The 15,815-nt window shown below is 32.9% G+C and overlaps 1 protein-coding gene across 1 annotated transcript; it reads right to left on the bottom strand.

The window, feature by feature from the left end:
- Nucleotides 1–402: 402 nt before the first annotated feature.
- LOC115982831 lies at nt 403–10,134 on the bottom strand. Its single transcript, XM_031105549.1, has 9 exons — nt 9,949–10,134; nt 9,471–9,728; nt 9,276–9,383; nt 7,157–7,509; nt 3,172–3,383; nt 2,670–2,926; nt 2,385–2,563; nt 1,857–1,962; nt 403–836 (listed from the first exon to the last, which is right to left on the bottom strand). The coding sequence occupies exons 2-8, from the start codon at nt 9,688–9,690 to the stop codon at nt 1,894–1,896; spliced, it is 1,398 nt and encodes a 465-aa protein (XP_030961409.1). The 5' UTR covers nt 9,691–9,728; nt 9,949–10,134; the 3' UTR covers nt 403–836; nt 1,857–1,893.
- Between the last annotated feature and the right edge of the window lie 5,681 nt (nt 10,135–15,815).

Genomic DNA, 15,815 nt, shown 5'->3' with positions numbered 1-15,815 from the left:
TCACTATACATATCAAAGATTGGGAGTTCAAATCTTCATAATTATATTTACTCAACCTAAAAGAGATCAATGAAACTAGTGGAGCAAATATATTAGATGGCTAGAGAGAATTGGCTAATTTGCTTTATTGACCGAACAACCTAGTGCTTAGAGCTGGTATTTATAGATAGTGTCGGTGGTGGAGCAATAATGCATATCACACGAATAAAGAAAAGCATGCAAATTGCATGACTTTCATGGTCAAAGATTGGGAGTTCAAATCTTCATAAAAAGCATGACTTGCAAACATACAAGTCGTTAGGCTCTCTCTCACACACAATCAATAAACATCAAAACAATAATTATGCGATAAATAAATAAATAAAAACAAAAGAGAAGGCATAAAGCCATGTATTCATTCAGTTATGGAGTAATTTTTTAAAAATATATTCACAAAAAGTAATACAAAGTAGAATGGGAAAGGCTCCCTAACTTTTGTTAGCCTTCCTTTATCCTTTTAGGACCCATGATTATGATAATTCAGAGCAAATTAAAACCTAATACAGTCTGCCCTGCCCTCTTAAAGAATCTCATGGGAATCAAACACAATTATATTTATCCTCCCAAACCACAACTCCTGACTAGTTATATTACTATTTTGTAAGGCCAAAATTGAATCCCATCACATTCTTATACAATAGGATAGTCTTGAAAGTTGAAACACTCATTGGCAGCAAGGAAAGAAGCTAGAGAATATGGCTTGGTTATGGTCCACCCTGCGCCAAAGTTGATTCTGGGAAGAGGGAAAAGGAAAAAGCCACTCACGGTACAGCCCAATATACATTCAGTATACATCCCTGCATAGACAACATAAGTACTGTCATGAACTTCTATAAAATCTGTAAATAGAAACTATTTGGGCCTATATAAAAAATAAATAAAGAAGTCATGCAATAGTATCCATCAGCCATGATATCTCAAACGCATACACGCATTACTGTTGCTTCTAAGGATTGCAGATAATATAATGGTTCATACCCCTACCAGTTTAGTTCACTATCTGATCTTCTCTTTCATATTCTATTTCTTTTCTTAGTTCTAATAGCCAGTAGTCAGTTTTTGCTGATTAAATAAATAGAATGTGAAGACAATATTCAGTCTCTCATCATCAGCAAACCACTGGAATATTTGATTTTTTTTAGTTTGTTATTCCTTCCCTTCCCCGTTGCCTTTGATTTTAGAGGAATCGATATGCAAAGATTTGATTTCCATGTGATGCAAAAGCATCAATAAAGGCATAAATTACTATTAGATACAATTACTAGTTATTTGGGTGTAAGAGGTCGGGTCTTGGTGCGATGGCAATTGCCTTTTACCAAAAGCGAAAATTTGCATATTCAAGTTTGGAAATTAGCCTCCCAAAAAAAATAAATAAATAAAGTAGGGTTAATGCTGCCTACCAATTATCTCTTCGGCTCTTCTACACCCCACAAAAGTGAGAGAATATTTGCATTTTTATTTTATCAAAATGATATTTGCATTCTTGATTAAGCGTGAAACATGCCTATACATCAATCACTATATCATACATTATTAAACATACTAAAGGTTACAAATTTTTGTCAAAAAAATTAAACTAATAACAAGTGCGTATGTGCAGAAACTCTACTAGTTGAGTTTAAATAGTGGTGCTAAGTTGGAATCCATTCTTGAAATGATGCTTGAGACTCCACCAAAGTCCAATCATAATAATCCTATTAAAATAATCTTATTGTTCAATCATAAAGGTTTGTTATGACAACACATAAGAACAGAATAAAACACGTCTCGAAGCAATCAGAATTACAAAAAGTAAATGGAAATCAACTCAATCTTACCAGGCATAACCTCAAAGAATTTCAAATTTTCAATTGATCAAGGAGGTGGAGGAGATGGTGTAGCCCTATGTCGAAATAACTTTGCTAGTGATCTGCGCTCGCAATCCTGCATACATTTTTAAAAAAATAAAAACAAAATGCATTACAAGCCAAATACAATATTAGCATGCTTATAGTTTCAAAGATATTAAAGCAACAAGTTTAAAGAGGCTAATTAGAAGTCATTTTCATTTACAGTTGCTTCCAAGTTCCAAGCACATCCGGGAAAACATCACATTAAAGATGTATCATTATGTGTTTGCTCAGATCTTACAATCCCGGCAAAATCAACATATTTCATACACATTAAGCGTTTGCTCAGATATTACAATCCCAGCAAAATCAACCTATTTCAAATGTATGATTAGAGTAGTTCTAGGAACCATTTTAACCACAGCTCCTGAAAAAAGTAAATTACTTAATCTATGACATAGAAATTATAATAATACAGAGACAACTACGATGAATCACTAAAAGAAAATGTGTTACCTTAAACATATTTAAGTAAAATGGTCTTTCTAAATTCATTCTCCTCAGCTTCAAGTAAGTATATGCAAAGCTTAGTTGATCACGTGAAGTAAATCGGTCAACTTCGTTGAACCAAAGACAAGAAAATAAATTTGACATTGGTGTATGTGCCCGTACTATAAAGGAACCTTCAGGAACATCTGCAAGGTAAAGGACACCATATTAGCACACAGGTTGATGGTGACTATATCGCAAATCAAGGTAAAAGACAATCTCCCAATGAATAGAAAAATCAATGACACGCACAACTTGGAAGAGGAATATTTGGGTCTGAAGGGTCAAACTTGGTGAGTCCATCAGATTGGTAAAATGTAAACTGTTCATCAATGGCCGTGTGATTGTACTTATTTAGACGCTTATTTTGGAGTACCTCCTCCCAGACACAGTGGCGATCATAATGGTTTGAAATGGCATATTCTGATTTTGTTCGCCACAAAAAGTGATCAATTATCAGCATTGGATCAATCAGAAGTCGCATCTTGCTGTCAAGCCAAATTGAGTACCTTCAAACAAACTCCGAATATAAGAAAAACTTGGATTTATGAGGAGAAGGACCAAAAGTAGATGGCTATAACATAGTTCAAATCAACAATGCTAACAACAACAAAAAATTCACAACTTGTTGAAGTGGCAAATTGTGATTAATACAACATCACTTTCACATGGGAATCACAACCTGCCATCTCAACAGTTGTGAAAAGCAATTGTGAAATTCGTTGTGTCCAAAGACTTATTAGGTTTAAATTACCTAGAAGAAGGGAAGAGGCGATGTGATAAAAACTTTGGCACCTTTCCAGTTTTTCGCATGTCCTCATATGGTAAGTTCCTCACAATAACAATTCTCCATAGACCAACAAATCCTCTATCATCAGGAGTATTTCCTTCTGATGATAGTTTTTTGAACGTTTGCTCATCCACAAACATAACAAAACAAACATTTTTTTGAGAATATTCACTGATCTGCAACAAAAGAGAATATTTGAACATCACTGAAAGGATATAAGATAGGCATATTAACCTAAATCTACTACAAAGTAGCCAAATAGAATCCACATTTATGATTATGACATACTCAAACATTAATTTGCCCAAGATCCTCAGCACAATAAGATTATAGCACATAAGTAAGCATATATCAACCGTTAGAGCTCATAAATCTTTGAAAATAAAATAGAAGATAAAAATGTAAATAAATAAAGATTTCATCCAGCACACAACCGGAAACGTCTGAGAAGGTATAGAGCCAAAAAGAAATCAATTATCCAAGAATCATATATATATATATATATATATATAAAGTTCAAATTAAGATCAAAGGTTTCTAGAAATGGAAATTTCAAGTTAAATGAACTTTCCATCTCCATTCTTCAAGGGAAATCTCACTTGTAGCATGTCTATCCTACTTTTCAACTCTCTGGAATGGCATTAAGTAAAGCTTCATAAAGACATGTTGAACTGTCTACCTATTAGTTATTACCTCCAATTGAAAATAATGGATATATAAACTAAACAAGCCTACAGAAGCATAAAACTGCAGGAAAGCCTATTGTAATCCATACCAATAAAACAGAACCCAAAAAGAAAGCAAGAAGTAATAGGTGTAGTTGAAACATGATGAAAAAGTGGCTGTTGTTAGCATTTCAAGAAGACAAATTTCAACATAACCAAATTTCAATACTTTATAAATCTTACAATAGAGTTTCATGATATTAGGAAAGTAGAATTCGCTCATTTCTTTAATGGAAAATGATATTTTTTTTTGTGGGTTTGAGGATTATTTTTGGGGAGGGGAACTCATCTCAAAAAAATTTGGTAGAAGAAAATGTACTACTCCCTCCGTCCCACTTTGTTTGTCCTCTATTCCATTTTGGGATGTCCCAAAATATTGTCCCATTTCTAAAAATAAAAGTTATTAATTTACTAATGTTCCTATTATACCCCTATTAATTTACTAATTCAATTTTTTAATAAATTTATTTAAGGGTAGTTTTGGAAACTTATACATTTTTAAAAGGTAGACAAGATAATAAATGATGTTCCCTTAAAAAATTTGATTTTTCAAACAGGACAAACAAAGTGGGACGGAGGGAGTATCATAATTTGTATGAACAAAAACTTTCTTTGTCCATCTTTGATGCAGTTTCAAAGTTAAAGATGGTGCTACTAATTGAATGTTTTTTTTTTTTTTTTTTGATAGGTAAGAAAAAATATATTCAAAAAAAACTGCTAGATGCAAATTAGCACCAGCATATCAAAAGTACAAAAAAGATGGAAAAGCAAAAACATAAAAATACGTTAATTACAAAGAAAGAGATCTAAGGAATAGAGGAAGAGAGTCACTAGATGTGAATCCCCAAGCCCTAGCCCAATCAAACAGGGAACCAAAAAAGAAAGCAAGCATTTGGTCCTCAGATCTATCCAAATCCTCAAACATCCGCCGATTGCGTTCCTTTCAAATACACCACATCAAACACAACGGAGCTAAGTTCCAAATGTAAGATGAATGCTTCCCCAACCAATTTCACCAACTAAATAGAAAATCAGACACCGTACATGAGAGAACCCATGAAATCCCAAAAATCCTAAAGACAAAGCACCACAGCCGATAAGCCTTTTCACAATGTAACAACAAATGATCCACTGTCTCACCACAGCAACGACACATAATGCACCAGTCAACAAAATCAAAACCTCTAAGCCGCAAGTTATCACCCGTGAGAATCCTATCCCATGCGGCTGTCCAAACAAAGAAAGAGACACGCGGGGGTGTCTTAACCTTCCAAATATCTTTCCACGGAAAACCAACGGAAGAAGAGCCATGTAACTTATGATAATATGAGCGGATAGTAAAATCCCCATTTTTTGTCAACTTCCATCTCAACCGATCACCATCAATCCCTGAAGGTAAATTGGCTGCCAAGAATCGAAAGAAATCAACCACCACATTTGGTGCAGATGCCAGATTAATGTTAAATTGATTCCACTGGTCGAGCTTATTGAATTAATTTGAATTATGGGATTTGGATTTATTTGAATTTTATTTATTTTGAGAGTTTTAAGGGATTTGATTTCTATCCTATTATGATTTGATTTCCCTTCCTTATCTAATGTAATTTGGGACTCTATTTACAGTCCCCTAAGGAAATATTATTGTCATGTTGATTTTTTTTTTTTTTTTTGGATAGGTAAGAATAATTTTATTGATAAGATACTACTTCATGAATTAAAGGCATGAAGTAGTCTAAAGAATTCCAATCGGAAAAATATTTGCATATGAATTGACTCTATGAAAATCTAAACAAAAGTACTATCTGTAAGACCCACAGCAACAGGTCCATTAATAAAAAGAACTAATGAAAGATGCTAGTAATTGAGTTGATGTAAACTCCACATCTTCAAAAGTACGTCGATTTCTTTCCCCCCAGATAGTCCATAGCACACATAAGGGAATAAGGTTCCAAACTGTTGACAAATGATTAGACCCCCCAATCCACCATCCACATAATAAATCAAAAACCTTCTCCAGTAATAACCACTAAATCCCAAACATCCAAAAAACAGAACACCATAAGTCAAAAGCCACACTATAATGTATCAAAAGGTGGTCTACAGTCTCCCCATTACATTGACACATACCACACCAACTCACCATTCTATAGCCCCTCTTAATAAGTTAATCACAATTAAGAATTTTTCCCAAACCCGTTGTCCACACAAAAAAGGAAACTCTACGAGAAGCCTTAACCCTCCATACGGCTTTCCAAAGGAAAGACACAGAAGATGACCCCCATAAGGTCTCATAAAAAGATCTCACAGTAAAATTCCGATTACACCTTAGTTTCCATCTGATCCTATCGTCCCCCTTCCTAGTGGGAATATAAGATTCTAGCAAATGAAGGAAGGAATCCACCCCATCAATCTCCCAATCATTAAAATTTCTCTTAAATCCCACATTCAACTCCTCATCCCCCTCTCCTCCTGTCTCTCAAATAAAGATTCCACAGAATATAAGATTTTAATGAATAATATGGAATTGAGATATTTTCTCTCTAGCTTGGTGATGATTCCAAGCCTCCTTAGGTGGTGAAGCCTTGGGTTGTTCTGTTTTTTGCTTCTTCTTTTTATTATCCTTGCAACTTCATACTGCATCAATGTTGATAATCTTTCAAGTTCAAACAATAACATCATGTAGATTATAGTTTCAATTAAGCTCAGTTCCAACCAAGCAGAGGTATGTTCATGTGGACCACAAAAAGACGATTACATCCTCAAGTTTAACTCCTCTCTCTTTACATTAAGATTTTTTTTTTTTTTTTGGATAAGTAATAAGATTTATTAATATCAAAAGGGGACACCCTAGTTCACATACAAGGGTACATTAAGATATATTTTTTCCAATTATAATTGAAAACGAGAATGGTTCAAAGGAGTGAAATCTAAATGGAATATGATTATTGATACAAGTGAATGTTGAGCCTCAAATCTCATTTCTTATGAGTAGTTGTTTTTCATTAAAATATGTATAATTTTGGTGGACATAGTTTGTATGATATTACAGATTTAGAAAGAAGAAAATAAAATGATGCTTAGTTGAATGAAATAGCTAAATGGAGTAAAATAATTTAAGCAGCAACCAGCTACTAGAAAAACATAAGTTACTAAGTGTTTGACTAAAAATTGTTTTAACTTCATGTTATCATGACAGAAACAAAATAAAAGAATAGCTCATTTACCAGATTGCGTGTGGGCCTCCTCAAAAAGTCGGAGCTACCAAAAATGCAAGAAGATACTACGACCTTACAGGTATACATGTATGCCTTGTCCATCTCATCTATATCAAATCCAGTGCTTGGGTAACCAGGTGGTCCTTTGACAAAACCACAATGAAGTGTCTGATTTCTTGCATAGAAGGATTTCTCTCTTTCTGCAAGAGTTTGAAGACCTCCAAATCTGGGTTCCAAAGAATGGTTTTGATATATTTCCTCTCTGTCAACATACTCTAGTAAAAACTGTGTGAAGTTCATAAGATCCTTGGGTTCAACAAGATCATCAACTGATTCGGCAAATGCAACTTCGCAAGGAAAAACTGAACGATGAATAAATGGAAGAAAAGTCACAGGGATTAAGTCAAATAGAGGGAATGATGAGGCATTAGCACTAAAACTCAATATATATGCAGAAATAACTGAACTAATTCCGCTTGACATCGTTTGCATCATTATAAGAATATGGGCATATATTAATATGACTGCAAGAGGAAATGTGTCAATGCTGATAAAGTATTTTTGATTTTTAAAGAAATTAAAAATTCAAGTGATAAGATTTACTTTGTGTCAGGTTGTACCATTGGATCTATTATCTAATTAATGCAGCAAACTTTGGCCAATTTGTAGGAAGCTTGTAGGCAGCTGGACAGTCTGAAACATATGGGTAAAAGTGTAATACCAAGCTCCATCCCTTCAGGTGCTACATCTTAATTCTCACATTCCAACACCATTTTGGCATTTCCCCAATACCACCACCCACCCCCCCCCCCCTTCAAAAAAAAACTCAAAAGAAGGAAAACAATTGCATGCACACACACAGAGGCACACAATTGAAGGGGTGGGGGGAGGGACATACACCAATTGAACTGTCAGAAGGAAACCTCTAGTTCATGAAGGCAACTATTCGCTAACAATTATCGCTTTTGGTTCTCATCTTAAACCTATATCCCTTACTTGGCAAAGATTAATAAATTTTATTGGTTTTCAGCAGAACAATTCTAGTAATATGAGCAGAGCAGAAGAAGGTATCAATTCTCTTCTTATTCAGGTGCTCTGTGGCCATATGGGTCATTTGAAGGTCTTATTTAGAATGATGATATAGACACAAACCTAACCTCTACAAAAGCATGTATTATGGTTTGTGTGTCTTCTCTTTTCTTTTCGCTTAGTTTTTCCTCCCTTGTTAAGGCCAAGCCCTCCTCTTCTTTTACTTTTTACATGGAGATACAGATTTCTTGACTAGAAGTATTAAATGATTCTCTTTTTCTGATAGAAAACAAGTAACATAATTATAATACAACAGTAACAAATTAGTGTCTACTGTTTTTGTTAACCTCTTGTGTGATTAATAAACTTTTCATTTATAGGTGAGCTGTGATTGGCAGTAAAGATCCTATGGTTCATGATCCTTTTTAAGATTCTCCCCGCTTGCACTCTTTGTAGATTGAAATTATCCACTTTTTTCAAATGTAATAAAAAACAAAAACTATCTAATGACTTTGGTCCGCAAAAAATCTTTCTAAGAAACTTAAAAGCATTTATTACTTTTTTTTTTTTCCCAAATGAGTTTGCCTTAAAAGTAATTTAACATTTGATAGGCCCCTCTACAATTCAATATCTTCTCCCACATGGCACTTGAGAGACAGAATGCTTATAAAGATCACATGTATCTTATATCACATGTATATGTGAATTCCTATTATTAGCCTTGTTGCTGTGTGGATGTGGGGGATACGAAAATGACAGCATTTAGATGACAGTTAGGGCAAAGTGGCTGTTCATTTGCAATGGCAAGATTATATTTTTTCCCTTTTTCTTTTTCTTAAAAGCCTATTATGCAAGATGCCGTATTGGAAAAACAATGATCAAATAAAATGATGTTGCACAGCTTGAAGTAACATTATCGCCATACATACTAAACACGTGTTGAAAATAATCGCACAATTTTCTTTTGGTTCAAGTATTTCCCATTAACAGGGTTCATCCTAAAGCTTCATTTTCAATTCAACAATTGAACACACAAAAATTAAACTCATAGAATCTAATAACACCAACACAAAAACTATGCAAAGCCAACAATTCTTACACTTTTTACGACGGTTGCTTTTTGGTGGTGGTCTTTCAGAATTAGACCCCAAAACTCCATCTTCTTCCACTCCTTGCGATATCAAAACCCTTTTATCTTCCACATTACCTAAACAACAAGTAACACACAACACATTTATACACACAAACAAAATGCACATTGCAAAAACAAAGCTTCTAAGTCCTAAAAACTCACCAAAAAAGAACATCCTTACACAGGAAACTACCAAATAAACTATGAAGATCAATGCAAGCGCGAAGACCCAACGCGACAACCTTTGTTTAGTAATTCGACCACCAAACCTTCTTCCTCGCCGAGAAACACCACCACCGCCGCCGCCGCCACCGCCACTGCCATCGCCACCGCCACCTCGTCTCTCAGGTAACAATTCACTAGTGTGCCTATACAGACCCATTCTTCATAGGCACACTCTCATTTGTGTGAAACTTTGTTCTAACATTGGATTCAGACAATAATAATAACAAAGTTAGAGACTTTTTACAATAGTAGTTTTTTTTTTTTTGTTGGTTCGAATGTAACAAAATTCAAAAGTACTGATTTACAAATTTTGAATCTTGACAACGTTAATTTAGAACAAGAATTAAGGAAATTTTTTTGAGGGTTATATAAATTTAGATTAAAAAAATCAATTTTGGGGAATAAGGGGATTTACCTGATCGGAGATCAGACGGTCCAAAATGAAGGGAAGTGAGAAAAAGCAAAATGCAGAGAGGCGAGCGAGTGTGTATCGCCAGTAATACAGCGTCGAGTTTGTTTCTTTTGTCGGCAAACTATTTTACGTATCCCGCGTTGCCTTCGGTGCGTATCGATTCAAGTATTTATGGATAATGGATTCAAGTATTTATACGATTCTACTTATAGGGGAACAATGTTTTATTTTTTTTTTTGGGTTTTGAAGTTCTATTCTATAGATGAATCATTTAAGTTTGTTTTAGCTATTTTTGTTTCACAAAAAAATAATAATAATAATTGTTTCAGCTTTTCTATTTTGGGCTTTTTAGATAAAGTGGCTTGCTATTTATGGAGTGCAACACCACACATATTACGTTTATAAGATTGAAAAGCATACTTACAGTGCGATGATCACTCCATAAGTATAGGTATCTATAGAGTGTTGGATAAGGACCAGGGTTCAAGTATCTAGAATGAAGTTTCACACCCATATACACTTCCTCCTCACACCCATAAACACTACCAATGTAATTTTGGCCTGAAAAATTCTAACTAAATGAACACAATAGGTAGTAGTTTATAAGATGATTCACTTCAAAAAAAAATATAAATATAACATAATTCACTTGTATTAAATGACATGATTCATTCATAAGGAAAGTTCTAGGTATAGGTATAGGTATCTATAGAGTGTTGGATAAAGGCCAGGGTTCAAGTATCTAGAAGGAAGTTTCACACCCGTATACACTTCCTCCTCACACCCATATACACTACCAATGTAATTTTAGCCTGAAAAGTTCTAACTAAATGAACACAATAGGTAGTAGTTTATAAGATGATTCACTTCAAAAAAAAAATATAAATATAACATAATTCACTTGTATTAAATGACATGATTCATTAATAAGGAAAGTTCTAAATGGACACAACAGGTAGTAGCTTATAAGATGATTCACTAAAAAAAAATTATTATAACATAATTCACTTGTATTAAATGACATGATTCATTCACAAGGAAAATTTACTATTGCTTAATAATTGAAATCCTCCGGATCATTTTTGAAGAAAATCTTTTCGACCCACTGCATAACAATTAAAATCTATATATTTGTAGTCACATAACAATTTTATATGGTCTTATTAATTGTGTGAGTTTAAGGAGGTTCTTCCAAACCTTTAAGGGTGTCCAGGCCAATTGAAGACCTAACCCACCCACCAATCTCGACCATATTCAACCAACTTGCCACCTGAACCAACTACTATAGTGGTCGGTGGTGGGTCCCCACCCTTAAAATTTGAATTGCTCCTCCAAAACTTGAGCTAATCGACCCGACCATGAAAACCAACCAATCCGGCGAAGTATAATAGTTTTCCAATGAGAGATCGGTGGAAAACCACCAGATCCATTGAGATCTCCACCATATTTGGTGGAGATCTCACTGGATTTGGTGAGTTCTCACCATATTCGGTGAAACCTTCATCATATCTGGCGAGATCTCGCCAATTCATGACTTATTTTTTCGTTCATTTGCTTCTGCTGATTTTGACCAAACTAATCAGCACTTGACACGCAATTTGGCCAATCTGATTTGACACTCTCATTGGTTGGCAATGAGTTTGAAAATTTTCCACCCAATTTGATCGGGTCAATCGCAAGTTGAGCATAAATTTAACCCGGACTAACCTGTGAACATCCTACAAACCTTGGTGCAAAACTTTGTCCATTCGTTAAATAATTTAAACAAGTCAAATGACCATTAAATTTGTACACATGATTAATTTTGTAAATTACTGCATGATGGATTGGATTTTCCATTTGGACTTTATAAAAATAAAATAAAATAAAAAATGAAGTACTTAGTTTTAACTTTACTTTACGGGGTCAAACTAGGGCTGTCCATGAGTCGGTCCGGGTCGGATTTGTACCCAACCTGGAATCGACCCGATTACTTCGGGTCTATCATTTCTGGACCCGTTGCCGACCAGTAAAAGGGGTCGGTTCAGACAGTTGGACCTCGTCGGAGATCGATCGGTTCTCGGTCAGGGTTGAAATTTGCAAAACCACACCGAATTCTGCTGAAATCCATCAGATCTTGCTGAAACCCATCGAATCTGTACCAAATCAGGCTGCATATGCTAAGATCAGGCCAGACTCGACGAGATCTCGCAGATATCAAGCCATTTCTCCACTGATCATACTAAAACCACCGGCGAAACACTCCCATCGACGGAAAACAACAACTTTTTCCGGTGATAATACGGTCGGGTCGATTTTTTCGGTTTTTCATGATCAAACCAGTCAGTCTCGGGTTCTGGGGGCGACAACCCATCACCGGCATTGGGTCAGTCGGTTCTTAGATCGGATCTACCAGGTGGGTTGGTTGGCAGGTTGGTTTGGACACCTCTAGGTCAAACTATGACTGACCCAAGTTGTTTGCCAATTGACAAGTTGTAAAAACATTTAAACATTTTAAATTTTGTATTGATTCATTTTCAATGTATATCTATACATTCAAGTTATATCATATATGTCATGTCGTATAAGAAAATGCTAATGACATCACTCCTAAATTTGATGTGTAATTTCTACTTCTTTTTTTTATGTGTAATTATAAATTGTAAAATTTGAAGTGTTGAATCTAGTACTAATGTTTTGTATGTTATTATTATTATTGTAGATATCCTTCTTATTTTTATTTTTATACCTAGAACAATTTTTATTTTTTTAAAGCTATATGCATTTATTAAATTTGATTGGTGATTTAACTTTGTTTTAAGTTTCATGTATAATAGGAGTATGTATTTACCTTCTAATTTTGTGGAATTATTGGACTAATAGACTACTAGAATTGAAGTATAAACATGAAGACTTGAATGTTGTTCAATTATCATTGTTGAGTGTTGTATTTATTTATTTATTTATTCATATTGAGAGAAATATGAAACAAAATGTTAAAGTAATTTTTTTTTTAATGTGACAAAAAATGTGAGTCATACCAAATTGATTTGACCTATCAGCGGTTGGGTAAGGGTGAAAAGAATTGCATTTTTTTTATTGGTAAATTACACATGTACTTAATGAGTCTTTTTTTTTTTTTTTTTTGGTACTTAATGAGTCTTGAACCAATATCTCGCCATTCAACCACCCATTGGCAAGTATGGTATTCAATTTTCAACTCAAACCATATATGATTTGATTCCCACTTAAAATAATCAAACTTGTGCCCATTAACATGACTCATTTATTACATATATCTTATTAAAGAAGCCCGCCACTCTCTTTAACTAGGAGAATGGTATCTCATATTTCCAATAGTGGTGGTACAAAAGTAGTGTCCCTAGACCTTCTAAATTGTTATTAACTTTTTTTTTTCCTTGAAAAGAAAGTTAGTATAGGTCTGGTTAATACATGCCCTAATTAATCATCAATTTTAAGAAACTTTTCAATTTGCCATAATTTTTTTTTGTTTTTAAATGGTTTACTAATGTATGCCCTTAGAGTATAGATTAGTAAAACCCATATAGTATTATCTAACTCGAAAACGATGACTAATGAGGCATTGTTTGCCCAACAGCATGATTTTTGAAAATATTTAGAAAAATAGCACAGACTTGAACTTATTTAGTTATGTAGCACGTTTTTTAGAACTTGAGTTTCCAGCATTATAGTAATCTGATTAAACATAATGTTTGGAACTCAAGTTTATCCTCGAGTTTTACTTGGAATTCGAGTTTGACAAACTTGACTTCCAAAAACATGCTATATAACTAAATAAGTTTAGTTAGTGTTATTTAGCTAATCTATATATTATTATTATTATTATTATTATTATTACATAATAAAAGTTGAGCTTAGAAGCTGTGGTTATGCCAAGTGGCTCCACCAAATTGCATACTTTTAAAAAAAAATTTAAGAAAAAATAAATATAATTTGTCTTCTCCTATAATTTCTAAGTTGATAAAAATATTAATTTGATTATAATCCAAATTTTATCTTAATTTGATTATGATCCAAATTCTTCATCTAATCCTTTATTAAAAAATCTAAATTAAAAAATAAAATAATAATAACATACTTGATACTACATGAGCATAAATTTTTTTAGATTTTTTTTAAAGAAATAGATATAATTTTTCTCCTCTGATAATTTCTAAGTTGATAAATAGATTTTTTTTTTTTTTTTTGTTCTTATATTATTCTTCTATAGTTTTTAAGTTGATAAAAATCTTAATTTGATTACCATTCAAATTCTTCATCTAATTTTTTTCTTATTATAATATATAAATTGATAAAAAAAAACTTAATTAAAAAAAAAGTAGCAACGTAACACATTTTAGATTTTTTTTTAAAATATATAATTTTTATAATCTTCCTATCCTATAATTATATAACTACACGTAAAAAGAAAATAGCAAATTGAATAGGTTTTGTGTATTTTTTGTCTATTGTTTAATCTAATTTCCTTAAGTTGTATTTATATGATTATTGTTTGAGAATGAATCATTAAATATGCTTCATTTTTTTGATTTTTTTTTTTTTAAAAAGCTTATTATTAAGCATGTCTTGATATAAATTTGATGATAAATTGTTCATTTGAATCATCAATTTTTTTTATAAGAGAATTGTTGGGTTGCATACTTTTATTTTTGTTTGTATTTAATTTTTTATTATTAAAACGTTAGTTTTATTGTTGAGAAAATATATAAGAAATTGATTAAGATTATAATTTGTCACAGTAATTGGCCAAAATTATGAACCATTCGAAAGTTCTTCATGTTTGAAATGTTAATTGTAGGGACTGGGTTTGAACATTATTTCAAAGGGATAAGTGAATTCAAGCCCAGCAAGCCCAATACAATAAATTTGTAGAGAGTGGGTAGAAGAACTGGGCTTTAATGAGTGTAATAACAGTTGAAAATGATTTAAAGAATGAATAAGTAAAACAAATATGGACTTGAGCAAGCAATTCGATCCTCGACACTAGTCTAAGGAGCTTCAACTTATTATTTCTTGAGTGCTCAGGTATCATTTCCACATTAATGTGGTTAGAGTGTTAGTTGTGCAGTATTTAACGTAGAGGCAGCGACTTTTCTTGGAATTGCTTTACCACCATGCTCCAGTGTGCTTACTTGCTGTACTTATCTTTTTTCTTTGGAATGCTTTGGAAGATTGTCTTTGCCGGTAAATCACTTTTCCTGGGTTGCCATGATCCTTTTTCATATACGATTATGGGCCTCGGCATGGGCCTCAGGCCTAGTACAAAAGGTAGATGTATATCATTGGGCTCAATGACCTCACATTAATTATGAAATAACCGAAGATTTTTTTTTTTTTTTTGAGTAAAATAACCAAAGATTGTTAATTGCATATATGTATCATTCTCTTTTTTTTAATCGAATTTTTTAATGCTATTTATTCATTTGTTATTGTACAAATTTTTTTTCCAAACTTGTTTAGAGAGAAACTCTACAAACTCCTCATATATCTCTATATTGAGTGTGAATTTTGAAAATCTAACCGTAAGATTGCATGTTTTTATTATATTCTTCATGCATATAAAATTTCAAGACGATCAAAGATCAATTACTATCTCATCAAATAAATGTTAAAATTTCAAATTTTTATGATATAAAATTGTGTATAAAAAATAAGTTTATTGATCGGATAGTAAATAATATTCAATTTGAACGAAATTTGATATGGATATTAAAAACATAAGGAATATGAAATACAACTGTTGGATTTTCAAAATTCATGCTAAAAAAAGAGATACATGAGAAGTTTCGTTTGAAGAGAAACTTTTGTTATTTGTTATCATAATATATATAAGTTTATGCTATTTACAT

Source organism: Quercus lobata, chromosome 3 (assembly GCF_001633185.2).
Source record: "Quercus lobata isolate SW786 chromosome 3, ValleyOak3.0 Primary Assembly, whole genome shotgun sequence".
NCBI lineage: Eukaryota > Viridiplantae > Streptophyta > Magnoliopsida > Fagales > Fagaceae > Quercus > Quercus lobata.
The sequence above is the reverse complement of the archived record's forward strand: the minus strand, read 5'-3'. Positions and strand labels throughout refer to the sequence as shown.

What these genes read in the sequence shown, in the direction of transcription:
- LOC115982831 (XM_031105549.1), bottom strand. Translation starts at nt 9,690, where the DNA reads ATGGGTCTGTATAGGCACACTAGTGAATTGTTACCTGAGAGACGAGGT. An exon ending in AAGCAACCGTCGTAAAAAGT is followed by an intron (nt 7,510 to 9,275) that starts GTAAGAATTGTT and finishes TTCATCGTTCAG; the next exon opens with TTTTTCCTTGCGAAGTTGCA. An exon ending in GGAGGCCCACACGCAATCTG is followed by an intron (nt 3,384 to 7,156) that starts GTAAATGAGCTA and finishes CTTTTGTTGCAG; the next exon opens with ATCAGTGAATATTCTCAAAA.